At 40.1% G+C, this 15,115-nt stretch overlaps 1 protein-coding gene across 2 annotated transcripts; it reads left to right on the top strand.

Moving 5' to 3' along the window:
* The first annotated feature begins 2,520 nt into the window (after window positions 1–2,520).
* Window positions 2,521–12,673, top strand: rad9b (RAD9 checkpoint clamp component B). Of its 2 annotated transcripts, none has more exons than XM_088336931.1 (11): window positions 2,521–2,612; window positions 2,869–2,939; window positions 3,021–3,152; window positions 3,990–4,104; window positions 4,203–4,302; window positions 6,380–6,486; window positions 6,588–6,694; window positions 9,068–9,132; window positions 9,198–9,311; window positions 9,958–10,132; window positions 11,289–12,673. In XM_088336931.1, exons 1-11 carry the CDS (start codon window positions 2,579–2,581, stop codon window positions 11,388–11,390), a joined length of 1,122 nt encoding a protein of 373 aa, XP_088193057.1. In that variant the 5' UTR covers window positions 2,521–2,578; the 3' UTR covers window positions 11,391–12,673. The 2 variants fall into 2 exon arrangements, with proteins under 2 accessions (XP_088193057.1, XP_088193056.1); XM_088336930.1 differs by having other exon boundaries at window positions 6,573–6,694.
* Window positions 12,674–15,115: the final 2,442 nt, after the last annotated feature.

Below are 15,115 nucleotides of genomic sequence, written 5' to 3'. Positions count from 1 at the left end.
CTATAGTTGTATGCAGTATTTCCAATCCCTCGTATCACTCATACCCCATTTACTTCATCTTTGTATTCCGCCAGTAATGTTTTTTTTGTATTTAAATTTGAACACGCAAATAGTTGGACATTGTTTGATCTCGTCTTGTAAATTGTTCCAAAGTTTGACTCCGCACACAGACACACACATATTTTTCCTGGTGGTTCTCACCTTTGGGATTTTGAATTTACTACAACCCCTTAAATTATAACTTACCTCTCTCCGAATTAATAATTTTTGGATGTTTTCTGGCACTGTTTTTGTTGACCTTATATAGCAGTTGTGCAGTGAAACATTTTACTAAATCATCCAATTTTAATAATTGGGACTACAGGAATAAAATATGAGTATGATCCCGATACCCTAACCTGTGTATGGTTCTAACTGCACATTATTGGAGGATAAAAAGGGGCTGTAGTGAACTTTTTGTAATAATTGCCCCAGACTTCACATTGTGTCACATTTGACCCTAATATGTCTTTTCAGCTACATGTAAAGAATATTACTAGGATAGCTTTTTTCCATTTTTGCAACATTGCAAAGATTTACCGTAAACTGTTCCAGTCTGGCGTTGAAACTACAGTATACCTGTGTGTATTACCTCCTGTCTCAATTACTGTAATGTCTAGAATCAAAAGTTTGCAGTTGGTACCTCTCAGTCATGATTTAAGTTGTGATTTTTTTTAAGGTTCTATTGGTCTATCCATCCATCTATTTACTAAGCTAGTTATTCTCACCAGGGTTGCGGGGGCACTGGAGCCCATCCCAGCCATTTTCAGAAAGCGGGCAGGGGATACCCTGAACTGGTTGTCAGACAGTCACAGGGGACAGAGACAGAAAACTCACCCGCTCATTCACACCCAGAGAAACTGATGATAGCATTAGCAGGGTTAGCTACCCGTCCGCACCTACTGTAACACTATAATGCAAATGGAGTATCCCATACACCAGTGCTGATCTAAAAGTCTGGATGCTTACCAGTTCTAGGCAGCTGTTCTTCGTTGTGCTGAAAAATGCAAAGAGAAAGACCCCCCTCGTGCAAATGTTACTAAAACGACTTTGTATCTAAATTTTTGGGGTATGGACCCAGATGGACGACTGAGGTCTAAAGGTTTGAGAACTGGCCACCCCAGAGCCATGAGGCTTGGAGAGCCTTTGGTTCTCTCCGTCCCTGTCATCTGGATGAGAAAAACCGGTGTGAGGTCCACCACCAAAAGGGGTAGAAACAGGGCTTTCTTCATCTTCTTGTGAGGCCATGTGCTTCCTCTCACACACCCCTGCCCTGAGAGGTGCTCTTTGTTCTCAGAGGTACGCAAGAAAATATAACACAACCTGTTTTGGGCAAATATTCCATGTTGACAAAAATAAAAATAATAGCGCTAGGAGACCACTGGGGAGTGCCAAAAATCTGTATTACTGCATGCAACTACAGAACTGCTTGTACACAAAAGCAGATGTTTATAGATTTTGTTGGTATTTATTTGGGGTGCCTTGTCATGAAACCTAGCTAAAGACACTCCCAGAGGTCTGAGGTACTACTGTGTACATGTTCAAGACAATTGGTTCAGCTGTTTCGGAGCCTGTAAGCCGCATACAAACACACACACGCAAATCGGGATTTATATAATAGACCAGACTACATAGATGGATAGATATTTCATGTTGATGATGTCAGTGGCTGTTGATGGCTTTGCAACGTCCAGTTTAGTCATCCTGGAAGAGCGATTACTTAATGTGCTGACCCTTCTTAAGGTTTCTTCATTTCCCCCATGCTGAGGTTTTTGAGTTTTTCCTTGACCTAATGTAGGTTTCAGATCAGGTGATATCTGTGCAACCCTTAGAGACTTTTTGTGATTAATAAATAAACATGACTTTTGAAATCCTATTACACATGATTTGAATATGTTAGGCGGAAAACACGTTTGCACATATCCCCTCACAAACAACTAATAATAGATTTATCTCTGAAAAACCAAACACATAGACAAAAACAGCTTACTATGGTGTAAGCTCAATGGAAGCATATTTAGTTTCTCATGTGGATTGTTCCTATTGCAGCTAAAACTGCTTTAATGATACATCTGCAGATTTAAAAAAAAAAAAAAAAACTATATTGTCTATGTTGTGAAAAAGTCACACTTCTTCATTTAAATGTAAACAGTGTTACCATTCTAACAATGCATAAAATAAATAACACATTCATTTTCTTTACTTTGACTTGACTTTGACCCTTTTTCTAAATATAACACCTGAAGCTAGAATATGTATGTATATTTATCAAAAATATCAACATTTTCATTAATATTAACAATTATAATAATATTAAAAATAAATAATATTAAAAAATATCAAAAATGATATTTCAACTATAAAAAAGGTGAGTTAATACAAATGTGTGTTTAAATAAGATTTAAAAAAAATAATGAAGGATATTAATAAAAACGTACTATAACATCCAAATTTCAGCCTGCCATTACACTTTACTATTATGGGATGGCACGTTCGTTTTAGAGGCACCGTTGAGCGGGAAAACAGTCACCTTGTAAAAATGGACTGCACTCTCGAAGGAAACGCCATTAAAGGTAATATTTTGTTAAAACAAAGTTTATGTTGGTCTACATTTATTAAACGTTTGTGTTTTGGGTCTAGTATCGAGTGGAGTTGCCAACTTTATCCCGTTTTTTTTGATATGCTAACTTTACAATGGCCAAAGCTAGCTAAAGCGCCCCATAAATTAGCGGTAAAAGCTTTAATGTCAAAAGGATATCGTCAAACAAGGTAGAAAGTGTGGTTTAGGAAAAATAAAGTGAACAAAGTGTCCCTGTGTGCATGTTACAGCTTTCGGAAAAGCCATTCATGCACTTTCACGAATTGGAGATGAGCTGTGGTTGGATCCTACGGTCAAAGGGGTGAGTGGGCTTCTAGAATCGGATCTGAGAGGAATATTGCAAGTCATGAGATTTACGGTATATTATACATCTCTTTTCCAGCTGGCTCTGAGATCTGTCAATTCATCTCAGTCTGCATACGGTTGCTTCTTATTCTCGCCGATGTTCTTCCACAATTACAGCCTGGGGTCGGAGGAGGCCAGTGAATCCATTAAATGCAAGCTGCAAATGAAGGTAGGGGACGCTGACGCACTCAAAAGTCGGATGCAATCTATTTTACATCCCCCCGAAAGCCGATTAAACATCCATCCATCCATTATCTGCACCACTTATCCTCAGTAGGGTCGCATGGGTGCTGGAGCCCATCCCAGCCATCTTCGGGCAGTGGGCAGGGGACACCCTGAACTGGTTGCCAGCCAATCGCAGGGCACACAGGGACAGACAATTTGCTCGCTCATTCACTCCTAGGGACAATTTGGACCGGCCAATTACCCTGAAAGGCATGTTTTTGGGATGTGGGTGGAAACCGGAGTGCCCGGAGGAAACCCACGCAAGCACGGGGAGAACATACAAGTCCGGTAGATGGATTTGAACCCATGACCTCAGAACTGTGCCGCACACGCGCTAACCACTGCGCCGCCGTGCTGCCTGCCGATTAAACAATGAGCTTTATTTCTAATCTGTACATCCGTTTGTTTTTTTGTTTTTTTACACTACTGGCAATTCTCTTATAGCTAGCCACTCCTTTGCTCATCTGTTCTCCTCTGCACTATCGTACTCCAGTGTTATTGTTATTGTATAGTGACTTGTTTACCCGACTGCCCATTTTGCACATCTGGTTAGCTGCTCCTCTTGCACTCTTTGCACTACTGTATAATACTATACATAGCTATAACTATTTAGTATAATATTAGTACTTCAATACTCCAACTCAATACAACATTTTATTTATATCTGTACATTCAAGGAAACTGCGGGTCAGATGTATCGACATTTCGTTCTGTATACACGTGTACAAGAATGACAATAAAGTATATCTGAATCTGAATATTATTCCTTTTGCCTCTGAAGTCTTTGCTGCCACTTTTCCGATGTTTGACTTCAAAAGAGAAGAACGTGGAGCGATGCTATATATCCTGTTGCTCTCCCAAAGACAAAGTCTTGTTGCAGTTTTCCTGCAGACACGGTAGAGTTAGGTGTATTTTATGCGTTCAGTACACGATGACACCACAGGGTGGTAGCGTTTGGTTGTGTAATACTGTTCATGATGTGTTTTCTCCTTAGGTATCACCAAAACTTACTATCTGTGTTACCAGGAAAGTGCAGCTCTGCAGGCTGTGTTTGAGTCACATCTCTGTTCTAATGTGCTCAAGGGTCCTGCAAGGCAAGTAAATCTGTTGTACTCTTTGCCCAGCTGTTCATCCATCCATCCATCTCTCCATCGATGGATCCATTGTCCATACTTTCCATACACAAATATTAGCAGCCTCCTTTAATAAAGACAAATACTCCTTAAGAAAATTATACACAGGAGTTTTCTATTTACGTCACATTAACACTAGTAGGACTTTTCCTTTATTTCTACTTCTTCACGGTTGGTTAAATGTGGTGTGCGATTTCGAAATTTAAGGCTGCAATCATAACTTTAGCCAGGGGTGGTGGCAGAATAACACATGGTCTTTCTTAGATGCGCTCAAATACTCTTCTTTTTTCACCTTTTTGGGGGTTGGTTCCGCCCTGAACAGGCCTGATGAAAGGAAATAATGACATGTCAAGTCAATTCATGTTTATTTGTATAGTCCTTAATCACAAAGAGTCTCAAAGGGCTGCACAGACCACAGATTATTGCAAACCACAGACTATTATGACACAATCACCTGATCTAAAACCTACATGAGGGTAAATAATACACAGATATTGTCAACATAAAATATAGGTTACTCATATGCTATATAATTGTAGTGTGTTTTAAGCTTGGATTGAAACATTTCCACTGAGGTTGCAGATCAAATCTCAGAGGGAAGAGCATTCCACAGCACCAAGGCCCCAATGGAAAACACTGTCGGATTTCTTCTTGGCTCTTGGGATCACTAGTAGACCAGCATTTTCAGAGCGAAGGCTCTGCACCGGAAAATAGGGGGAAATTAAATCTGAAAGATATAAGGGAGCAAGTCCTTGCATGATTTTGTATACTACCAACAGAACCTTAAAATCACATCTTAAGCTAACAAGGAGCCAATGCAGGTTAGCTAAAATCACGGTCATGTGCTCTTTGTACTTAGTTGAGCAGTGTTAACCCATACCTAATAGAGAAAATATGTAACATTTGTTCAATTTTTAAGGACACCTTAAACTACACACCCCACCTGTAATATCCGTATTATCTACTTTCACAATACTACGAATTTGGGGGGAATTTGTTAAACACGGGCAAAATCTTAAGAGTTGAAAACGACATAAACATTGTGTCCTGTAGTTCCAGTAATGCAACAACGGGAAAATAGTAATCATTGATAAACGACATGAGTTTGCAAAAAAGGGATTGGATAGTAGAAAACCTATTGTAGCTTAAAATACAGCAGTGTTCCAGCCCAATACAGTTTTGTGGCGTGCAATAAATAGATACTAGACCAAAACCGTTAAACCGGCGGCCCGCGGGCCGGTTCAGGCCCGCTAAGGGATTGAATCCGGTCCGCGGGACAACCCAGGGGGAAGCGCAAGAGAAAAACGAGCTGCAGGTTGAAATATGTCCACTCGATGTTGCCAAAGCCAGGTCCCTCTAACAGACGCTGTACTTGTATTTCTCTCTCTCTCTCTCTCTCTCTCTCTCTCTCTCTTTCTTTCTCTTTCTCTCGCTCTCTTCCCCCTTTCCCCCCCCTCTCTCTTATTCTCTTACTTTGTTCATCTTTGTCTCTTTCTCTGTATCTTTTACCTTCTTTTGCTCTCTCTTCCTTTTTTCCTTTTCTCTTTCTTTCTTTTTTCTCTCATTATGTCTTTCTCTCTTTCTATTTCTCTTTGGCTTTCTTTCTTTCTCTCTTTTTTTCCGGAAGCTTTATCTATGGCAACCAGCACTTTTTCACAAGACCCTGCCAGTCAAATGAAAATGCTAAAAAGGCAAGCTACGAGGTTGTGACACTAATCCCCAAGCACTACAAACTAAGTATTTATTATTTAATTTTACTAAAGAATGCCAGGCCGTATAGTCGGCCGACACACATTTTCAGCTCACCAATTCTGTTTGGACACCCCTGCTCCTACCTTCCCAGTTGAATTAACCTGCTTTTCAAATACTCTGCTCTCCACGAATTGTACAACTTCTGTAGACAATGCGCTTAATCTGATGAAGTGATCCAACAAATGGGCAATATTTTCTAAAAATGCTCCGCTTAAACCTAATGATGATATAAACAGCAGTGGAGTTCCCATTTGTAAGGACTATCCCACACTTTGTTGTCACTCAGGCTTCTTGCAAACATGGTGACGCACTTTCAACGATCTCAGGAGGAAGTCACACTCTCCCTAACCCCCTCGCGAGTCTCTTTGAGGAATTACCACGATGGAAAGAATGGTGAGCTAATCTTGGTCTATCTCTGACCTTTTTGTAAAACGATCACTCAGCGACTAGCCGATGCGAGCGATCGGGTTTACACAGAGGCACTTGTGTCGCAGATCACATGAGGACGATGTACACCGAGATGTCCTTACACCCGGACGAGTTTGACTATTTTGCGTCCGGAGGGGACGCGGCCGTGACCTTCTGTCTGAAGGAGCTGAGGGTAACACGGCTCGTGAGCGTGGACTGTTTGTGCCTGTGATTGGAAGTATTGGACACTGTTCCAGTCTCTCTTTGTACTGTTTATTGTGTGGTAATTATAGGACAGGGGTTTCAAACATGAGCCATAATGTCCCCCCAAGACATTGCTGAGAGAATTGCAAGAGAAAAACGAGCTGCAGTTTTAAATATGTCCACTTGATGTCGTCAAAGTCAGGTGCCACTCACATAACCACTGTAACTGTATTTCTTTTTCTCTCTTTATCTTTGTCTCTCTTTCTCACGCTTATTCCTCTCTTTCCGTCCCTTTTTCTATGTCAATTTCTCTTTCTGTTTATCTTTTGTCTTCACTCTTTCTCTCATTTCTCTCCTTATCTCATTCCCTCTCTCTTTTCTCTCTCTTTCTGTTTGTTTTTTCTCTAGCTTTCTCTTTGTCTTTGTTTCTGTCTGCTTCCTTGCTTATTTGTTTCTTTTTTATTTCTCTCACCCTATTCTCTTTCTCCTCCATCTCTTCTTTTCTCTATTTCTCTCTCTTTTTATCTCTGACTATTTCTTTCTCCCTCACCCTCTATCACTCTCTCTATTTTCTTACTTTTTTTCTCTCTTTCTTACTTTCTTGTTATCTCTTTTTGTTTTTACTTCTCCCCTCCGCTCCATTGGTCTCTCTATTTCTCTTGCTTTTTTTCTATTTCTCCCTTTCTTTCTCTCATTTTCTCTATTTCTTTCTCTCTTTCTCTTTCCGCTTATTTCTCTTTACTCTCATGAGAATGTCTTTTCTACCATGTGGCCCCCAAGCGTAAATGAGTTTGACACCTCAGAGCACATCCGTTCACGCCTTTTCTATGTTACTTTTCCTCAATGGTGTTAACTCAAGCTGCTGAACATAAAGAGACTTAGTTGGGATAATTCTTAAGGCCCAAGTAAAATTGTAAAATATGCACAATACTGTAAAATCACAAAGCGCAAACATTTCACCAACCCTAAAGACGGGTCAGGTTGACCTATTTTTTCTGGGTCGTTTACTCAAAACGTCCCAATTAGTTTGTTCTTAACTAAGTGAACTAGACTGTTAAGTACAGTGCTTTTCTATGGAGGTCATGCCATATGTAGAAGTAACACATACCTATAAATGTATGCCATATAAATTAACTCATAGATACGTCAGATAATACCTGAATATATAACATGAATGTAATTGATTCATTTATTCATGGATTTTATCATTTATTTATGTATTTATATTTTCATATTTGCCATGAATTTGTAATGCATTTAAGATTTTAAAAATCTGTGTTAGACATATAAATGTCTTTCTTTTAGGAAATAAAGGAAAAGGTACTGGTATCGGTCTCATGAAAGAAGAAGCATTAAAACTAGTTTGCTGTTTCCCCTCATTGTAACAGAATCCAAACGACAAAGCGTTTGGGAGGGCTTGTGGAAATTTAGATAAACAGCCGTGGTGTTAGTCCAATTAGGAAGACTTGACCCGCATTAACACCCTCAACTTGTTTTGGAAGGCGTCTGTGATGGCCTACTGTGAGGCACTGACACTGCCCCCGTCTTGGCCTGCCCTTTCTTCTGTTTGAAGTCCGATCCGTCCCATCGAGCCTCGCTATTCAAGGAAAACCGAAGAGGAATGACTTTTCTTCCTCCATGCGTTCGCTTACACCCAGGTTTTAAGACTGGTAAAACAAGCGCTGGAGCTGAGATGAGCAATTTCTTCGAAGTTTTATAATAAGAGAGTATTCCAGGCACAAATGAGCTTCAGGACCTAAATTTCCTATCAAAATAACTGACAATTACTTGAATACTGGGAGGGCAGTACATGACGCAAACAAAACGAAAAATCCCTACTTCACACCAGCCCTTTGTCTGGCAAGTATTGATAAAACTCAAAGCTTTCTCATAACTGCAAACTAAAAACACCACTGAATTAATGGATATTAGGAGTGGGCAGATCGACCAAAGAAAATGGACATATTATTCAACAATCATGACATTTCCAAGCAAAAAATATTGGTAATTGGATCATTGATTGATACTATCGATTGATACGACCCTGTATTACTTAGGTCAGATTTACGCCAAAATTCCAAGTATCGCCAACTAATAATGGATATAGCAAGAAGTCAAGTCATTATATTAGGGCTCCCTTGAGCGCTAGGATCGTAGGGGCACTATTTCCTGTTGTGTGTCTTGGGCAAGTACAGCCTGCTGACGCCCATCCAATCATGAAGTGCATTCAATACAACTAAGTCAAGAAGTTATCAATGATTGAAACAATAAAGTTTATGACTCGTACAATCATGATTAGATATGCGTGACACACTTGAATATTCCTACACATGACTTGCAAATCCGTTGATGTCTTTTAAAGGGTTTGCTGTCCTTTGCGGAAATGCACTACCTTCCGGTTTCAGTCCAATTTGGCGCTGCAGGAAAGTAAGTCTTATTAAGTGAACAAAACAGGCATAAAATGAGGAATGAGGGAAGTGTTTTGTGTCTAGTCCTGCATGCTTTTCTGTGGAGGACGCAGGCCTGGAGGCCACTGTGGTCCTGGCTACTCTTGACAGCGGAGACCCCTCACAAAAAACTAATACCCCGGACCCGACGTCCCCTAGGTATGACACGACATCACACCATCAAGATACCTACACAAAACTCTTCTATGATTTTAATATTAATCCCAAATTCTTAAACGTGCAAAAGGTAGGTAGGTAGGTAGGTAGGTAGATAGATAGATAGATAGATAGATAGATAGATAGATAGATAGATAGATAGATAGATAGATAGATAGATAGATAGATAGATAGATAGATAGATAGATAGATAGATAGATAGATAGATAGATAGATAGATAGATAGATAGATAGATAGATAGATAGATAGAAATCTACTGTACCTGACTCTTTGACCCAAGGCTCTTTGTTGGAAGTCAGTCATGCTACTCGGTTACGATTGGCTGCTTTTAGATTCTTAAGTCGGCGTAGGGTTAAAGTCATTCTTGCGTCTGTGTCTGAGACAAGTAGGCCGCGTGGAGGGAGTCGTGTGGGCGTCTGCTTCACTCTACGTAATCTCTTACTATACTTTCCACCTTAGGCGGGATTTACAAGGTAGTCAGTTCCGCTTAAATCCAGTGATAGTGCTGGTTTTTGGGTGTCTACATGGAAAATATATTAGATGAGATGTATCATAACACAGGAAGTCTACAACAAATATCCCTCACTCTCAGCTTTTGGTGTCACTAAGACGATTGTTGCGTGACAGGTACGAAGAAGCAACGGCCCCGAATCGATCCCCGAGTCTCCATCTTGGTACGGAATTGGTTGCATCCAGCCAGGGCAGCCCGAGGGTCCCGACAACCCCGTTGTGGGAGCGTCACGAGCGCAGTCTTCTTGCACTCGGCAACCCCGCTACGACTGCCAGTCCGGCCTCCTCTGCGGTAAATGTTGTGATGACAAGTGCTGCATCTTTGCCCACCTTTAATACTTTGAGCAGGGGTCTCCAAGCTGTTTTAGCTTAGTGACGCTTTTTGTAACTCATTAGCTCAAAAGGCACCCAGCCTGATATGCATTTCTGAAATAACCTATGTTATGACTATGTTGTTACTATGTTATTACAGGTAACATTTCGGAAGTAAGGTTAAATGGACTACTTTTATCAGAAAAACACAATGACCTGCACCAGTGAGCTACTTTCAGTACGGGTCTGCGGGCACCATATTGGAGACCCTTGACTTGGAGAAAGTACAAAATGACAAAATTTAGTTCTGAACACTGTTATTGAGGTTTCAATAGCAATGCAGCATTAAAATCGGTGAGTGGCGGGCCACAAAATTTACCAGAGGGGCCTAAGGGAGAAAAACGACGATCGATTTGATTGTCTGCATCTGATACTCTGGCAAAGCATGAAGATGTCCAATTTTTCTTTGCTGAGAAGAGTTTTTCTTGCTTCATTCCTCGTGCTGCCTAATCCATTCATCTTCTCTCTTCCTCCCTCTCTCCCCTCTTTCTATCTCTTATGCCCGTCTCCCCCCTATCTGTCTTGCTCCCCTCTCTCTTTTGTCCCCCATCTGTCTCTTTTGCCTTCTCTCTCCCCTCTTTTGATCTCGCTTTATCATCCCCTCTCCTCTTTCACCCCAATCCATCTTCCCTCTTTCAATCTTTCTTCCCCCCTCTCAAATTCACCCCCTTTTCAATCACTCTTCCTCCCCCTCTCTCCCCTCTTTCTATATTTTGCCCCAGTCTCCCTTCCCCCCCCTTTCTGTCTTTTACCCCCAATCTCTCACTCCCCTTTCTCTTTTGCCCTCTCTCCCCTCTTTTGGTCTCCCTCTTTCATCCTGTCTGCCCCCTTTCACCCCAATCCATCTCCCTCCCCTCTTTCTATCTCACGCTTCCCCTCTCTCAATTTCACCCCCCTTTCAATCTCTTCCTTCTATCTCTCTCCCCCCTATGTCTTTGGCCCTTGTCTCTTTGGCCCTCCCTCCCGCTCTTAAAATGTACAACACTACTTAGTGGATTTTCACTTTTTGCTCGTGGTTAACAGGAATTTCTGAAGTAAAAGAGTTAGATAATGCATTTCCCTCTTTACTTTCGAAGGTCTGCTCTCTCCTTTTCCGGGCCGCGTCATCGCAGCCGGACGATGCAACTGTTCTTGCCCATGACAGTGACACGGAAGAGGATGAAGACTCGGAGTGCTAATTGAGCTCCTTCACTCGTTGACTCATACTCTTCAGGTTCTTGGGTGATGTATTACATACGAAACTTCAATTCATAAAAATAAAACACACCGAGGTCATTTTTACAAGAGAATCATAAATAACATCTTTATTGAAACAATGAACAGCAGACACTCAAAATATGCTCTACTTTGTCAAAAGGGCAAAAAATATATATGATTTTAGGGTGGGAGTCCAGAGTAGCTATGTCACCGAATTGTTAAGGCCAGTATTTTTCAACCAGTGCGCAAGGGTGCACTAATGTGCCGCGAGAAATTGCCCGATTTGAATTTTTATTGCAAAAAAGCCGGACATTGTTCACCGCCTTTTCTTCCAGTCAGGTGGCAGCAGATTGCCATTTTTTTTATTTTATATACTAAGCATATGCTCATGAGGTAGTACAGGGAAATAGATTTGATAACATATTTAATTTCAAATAAAAAGCCTAAAGTTTAGTAGACGTGCGAAAGGTTCCCAGTTCAAGACATTTGTTGGCCTGGAGAGGGATGGGTGCCACCAGGTTGTACTTGCCCAAGACACACCATAGGAAATGGTGCCCCTACAACCCGTGTGCTTAAGGGATACAAGCGCAAGACATTCAAAATAAGGAGAGGACATCAATGGAACAGGGAGAGAAGCCTTTAAGGAAGTCCAACCTGCTCTGAAGACTTTCCACCGAGCCCTTTGTTTTTATGAAATGTTTAGGTTTGCACAGAAAAATAACAATACATCAAAAAATGTAAAAACCCTTGCGCGGCATTTCGCAGTTTTATTTTATTATTTTATATATTCTAAAAGTGTCATGTTTTTTTGTGACGCTCTCAATCACAAGGAGTCTCAAAGGGCTGTATAGACTACCGACTACTATTATACCATCCCCTAATCTAAATCCTGCATGAGGGCAAGGAAAACCTCAACATGAAGAAAATGACACCTTGATAAGGAAAAATGACTAATAAGAATACCTAATAATCTGTATTACCTCCTGAGCCATGGAAACCACAAAAGATTAAAAATTAATCCTGTCAATTTAAGCAATATGTTAATTTAAGTTCAAAACAACATCATGAAACGAGTGCCCGGGGTTAATTTGTAAACATTTTTGAAGGACGGTGTACATCAAGTTTAACAGAAAAGCTTGAAAAACACTGGTTAAGGCGATATAACAAAGACCGGGAACATTAGTCCTATAGAGCCCGTCTGGTTCCAATATCTCGCTCCTCCAACAGGGCTGCAGCAAGTTATCGGCATTTATGGAGCTCACTGATGAGCTGCAGCCATGTTGGAGGATAGAGCCTGAAAACAGGTAGGAAACTGTTTTCTGGGGATTAGGTCTCCCCGGCTTGCGATAAGAGATTAAAACATTGTAATCACTCCCTTTTTTTCTTCCAATACGATTTTTTGTAAACAGTTCTTGAGTGCAAGATTGTATACTGAAATATTTGTAAAAATGACATTTGGACTGATAGCTAAACACAGGGATTAGCGTTGCAAGTATGATCTGTTTGAAAAGGTGCAGGGATTTCATTGACAACAATACCGTATTTTCAGGACTATGAAAGCCCATTAAAAAATGTGTAGGAAATTTAAAAGTGCGCCTAAAAATCCAATGCGTTTAATAGAAATATACTAAGTGAAATAGAAAATGCTACGACTAACGTTAGGGATGATTTATTAGAGATCTACCGATGACCTGGCAAGGACCGACATCGGTATTTTTATTTATTCCATAGGCCAATTATTTAGGCTCAGATGCAGGCGAGCCTCTCTCCCACTCGCTGTCTCAGATATAACACACCCCGCGCCTGATTGGCCCAGCAGGGCGGAGCCACTGAGGCGGAAAGAATAACATTAGAGTGGAGTTTACAACGGCAGCTCAGCTAACTCCTGAGTCCCGACATGCCTATGGATCAAGACCAATGATAATATTGACAGTCTAAAAACTGGTAGAAAAGCATGAGTGTGATTAAGAGAACGCATAAAACATGTAGTTAACTAGTTTTAGGGATGCACGTTCAGGTAGAGATTGATAAATTAGCTCTTTTCGTGAGCTTAGTTGGGATTGAATAAAAAGCACTTTAAAGTGAAAGGCTGAGTGATTAGCTGTTACCATAACATTCAATCTTTAACCGGGCTCTAAAACAAGGAGTGCCCACAATTTTCAATTTGCAAGCACTGTTTACATTTTTTATACTTTTTGATTTAAGTCATGTCGGTTGCATTGACAGTTTTATTTATTGTAAAAAGTTTTAGGCAGCTATTTGAGTACCTATAACGAGTAGCTACTAAGCCTCGTTTCCTGCAGTTAGTTTTCGGTTGAAGATTAGTCATACTAGTTTTTTTTAACTTCTCATTCGTTTACTGTGAAAGGTTTCTGAAAGCTATTCAAGTTTTATTTGAAATTTATAAACAAATGTTTTCTTTTTGCATTATTATAAATTCTTGCGCTAATTTTTAAACTTTTACAAGGAGTACATTTCGTCTCCAGATATCGGTTATTGGCGTCCTCTTAATACCCATAATCAGTATCGTCCCTGAAGTACCCGTATCGGTCAATCTTTATCTGCAAGACCAGATTTCCTAATATTTGTGGTCTAGAAAATATTTTGGATTTTCTATGGGGTTTTTCAATGCAACTCAGTCTTACTGTAGTGTTAGTTTCATGCATATTATAGTCCGCTGCGCCTTATATAAGTAAATAGTTCAAAGGATTATTTTGACGGTGCTCCTTATGGTCCAGAAAATACGGTATGTAAAAAAATAAACAAAAACACACAATGTCCCTCTTAATTGTCTCAGAAGACAGGGGGGGACAAAGACATTGGTTGAACTTTACTATGTAGGTTAAGTAAAATATATTATTTGAAGGGACAGTGTGTATTTATTTAGTGCCTCCTAGTTTTATATAACTCATCCAAAAACCAATATTTAAATATGAATGTGCTACCTTTTTCCAATTATCCTAATTTCACGTGTTTGAGGATGCGTAGATCTTGTACAAAAAAATGAATAATTATCTTTAGTTTCAACATTTTCTTTTAGCGGCCACTGTGCGATGGTTTTGCCCAGATCGCAAAGTCTCTGTAAAAACTTTTGCCGCTTGTTTATAGGTGCGTGCTTCCTAGTGGAGAACAAAATTTCATTGAAACAAAATATATATATTTGAATAATATGCAAAAAGAAAATAAACCGCTACAAACAAGCATTTTTTTCTATACTAATGTCTTTATAAGACATAACATGAGCCTCACCTAGAGGGAGCTTAGCGAACTTTCTTGCTGCTACAAAGACCCAAAAAACCTTGCATAAGGCAGGGTAAAAAAAAAAAAAAAAGAGAAAAAAAAGGAGCAATTTGGTCACTTTAGTTTACATTCTGCATTATGCGTACTAGCACTCTTCTTAAGTGGCATGACAAAAACACCTAGTGATCAAATTATACACACTGTCCCTTAAAAAAAAAAAAAAAAGAACAGATATACACTGACTTTTATACACGCTTTCAGCTTTGTGCGTTGAACACTGGCACACTGTGGCATCTCCAGCGTTTTCAAACCTCAAAAATGATTTCTCACAAATTCTCCTTTTGCAAACTATCACAGCAGCAGTGATATTAAAGGGAAACCACCTTTTGGACCAAACGCTCCACGAAACGTGACTTATTTTATACAAAAGGCAGCTGCTTCTTCACAAAAGCAGATTTCAAACGCA

This window comes from Urocampus carinirostris, chromosome 5 (assembly GCF_059441175.1).
Source record: "Urocampus carinirostris isolate Australia breed hairy pipefish chromosome 5, RoL_Ucar_1.0, whole genome shotgun sequence".
Classification (NCBI taxonomy): domain Eukaryota; kingdom Metazoa; phylum Chordata; class Actinopteri; order Syngnathiformes; family Syngnathidae; genus Urocampus; species Urocampus carinirostris.
Note: the sequence above shows the minus strand (reverse complement) of the source record. Positions and strands in the feature narration are given on the sequence as shown.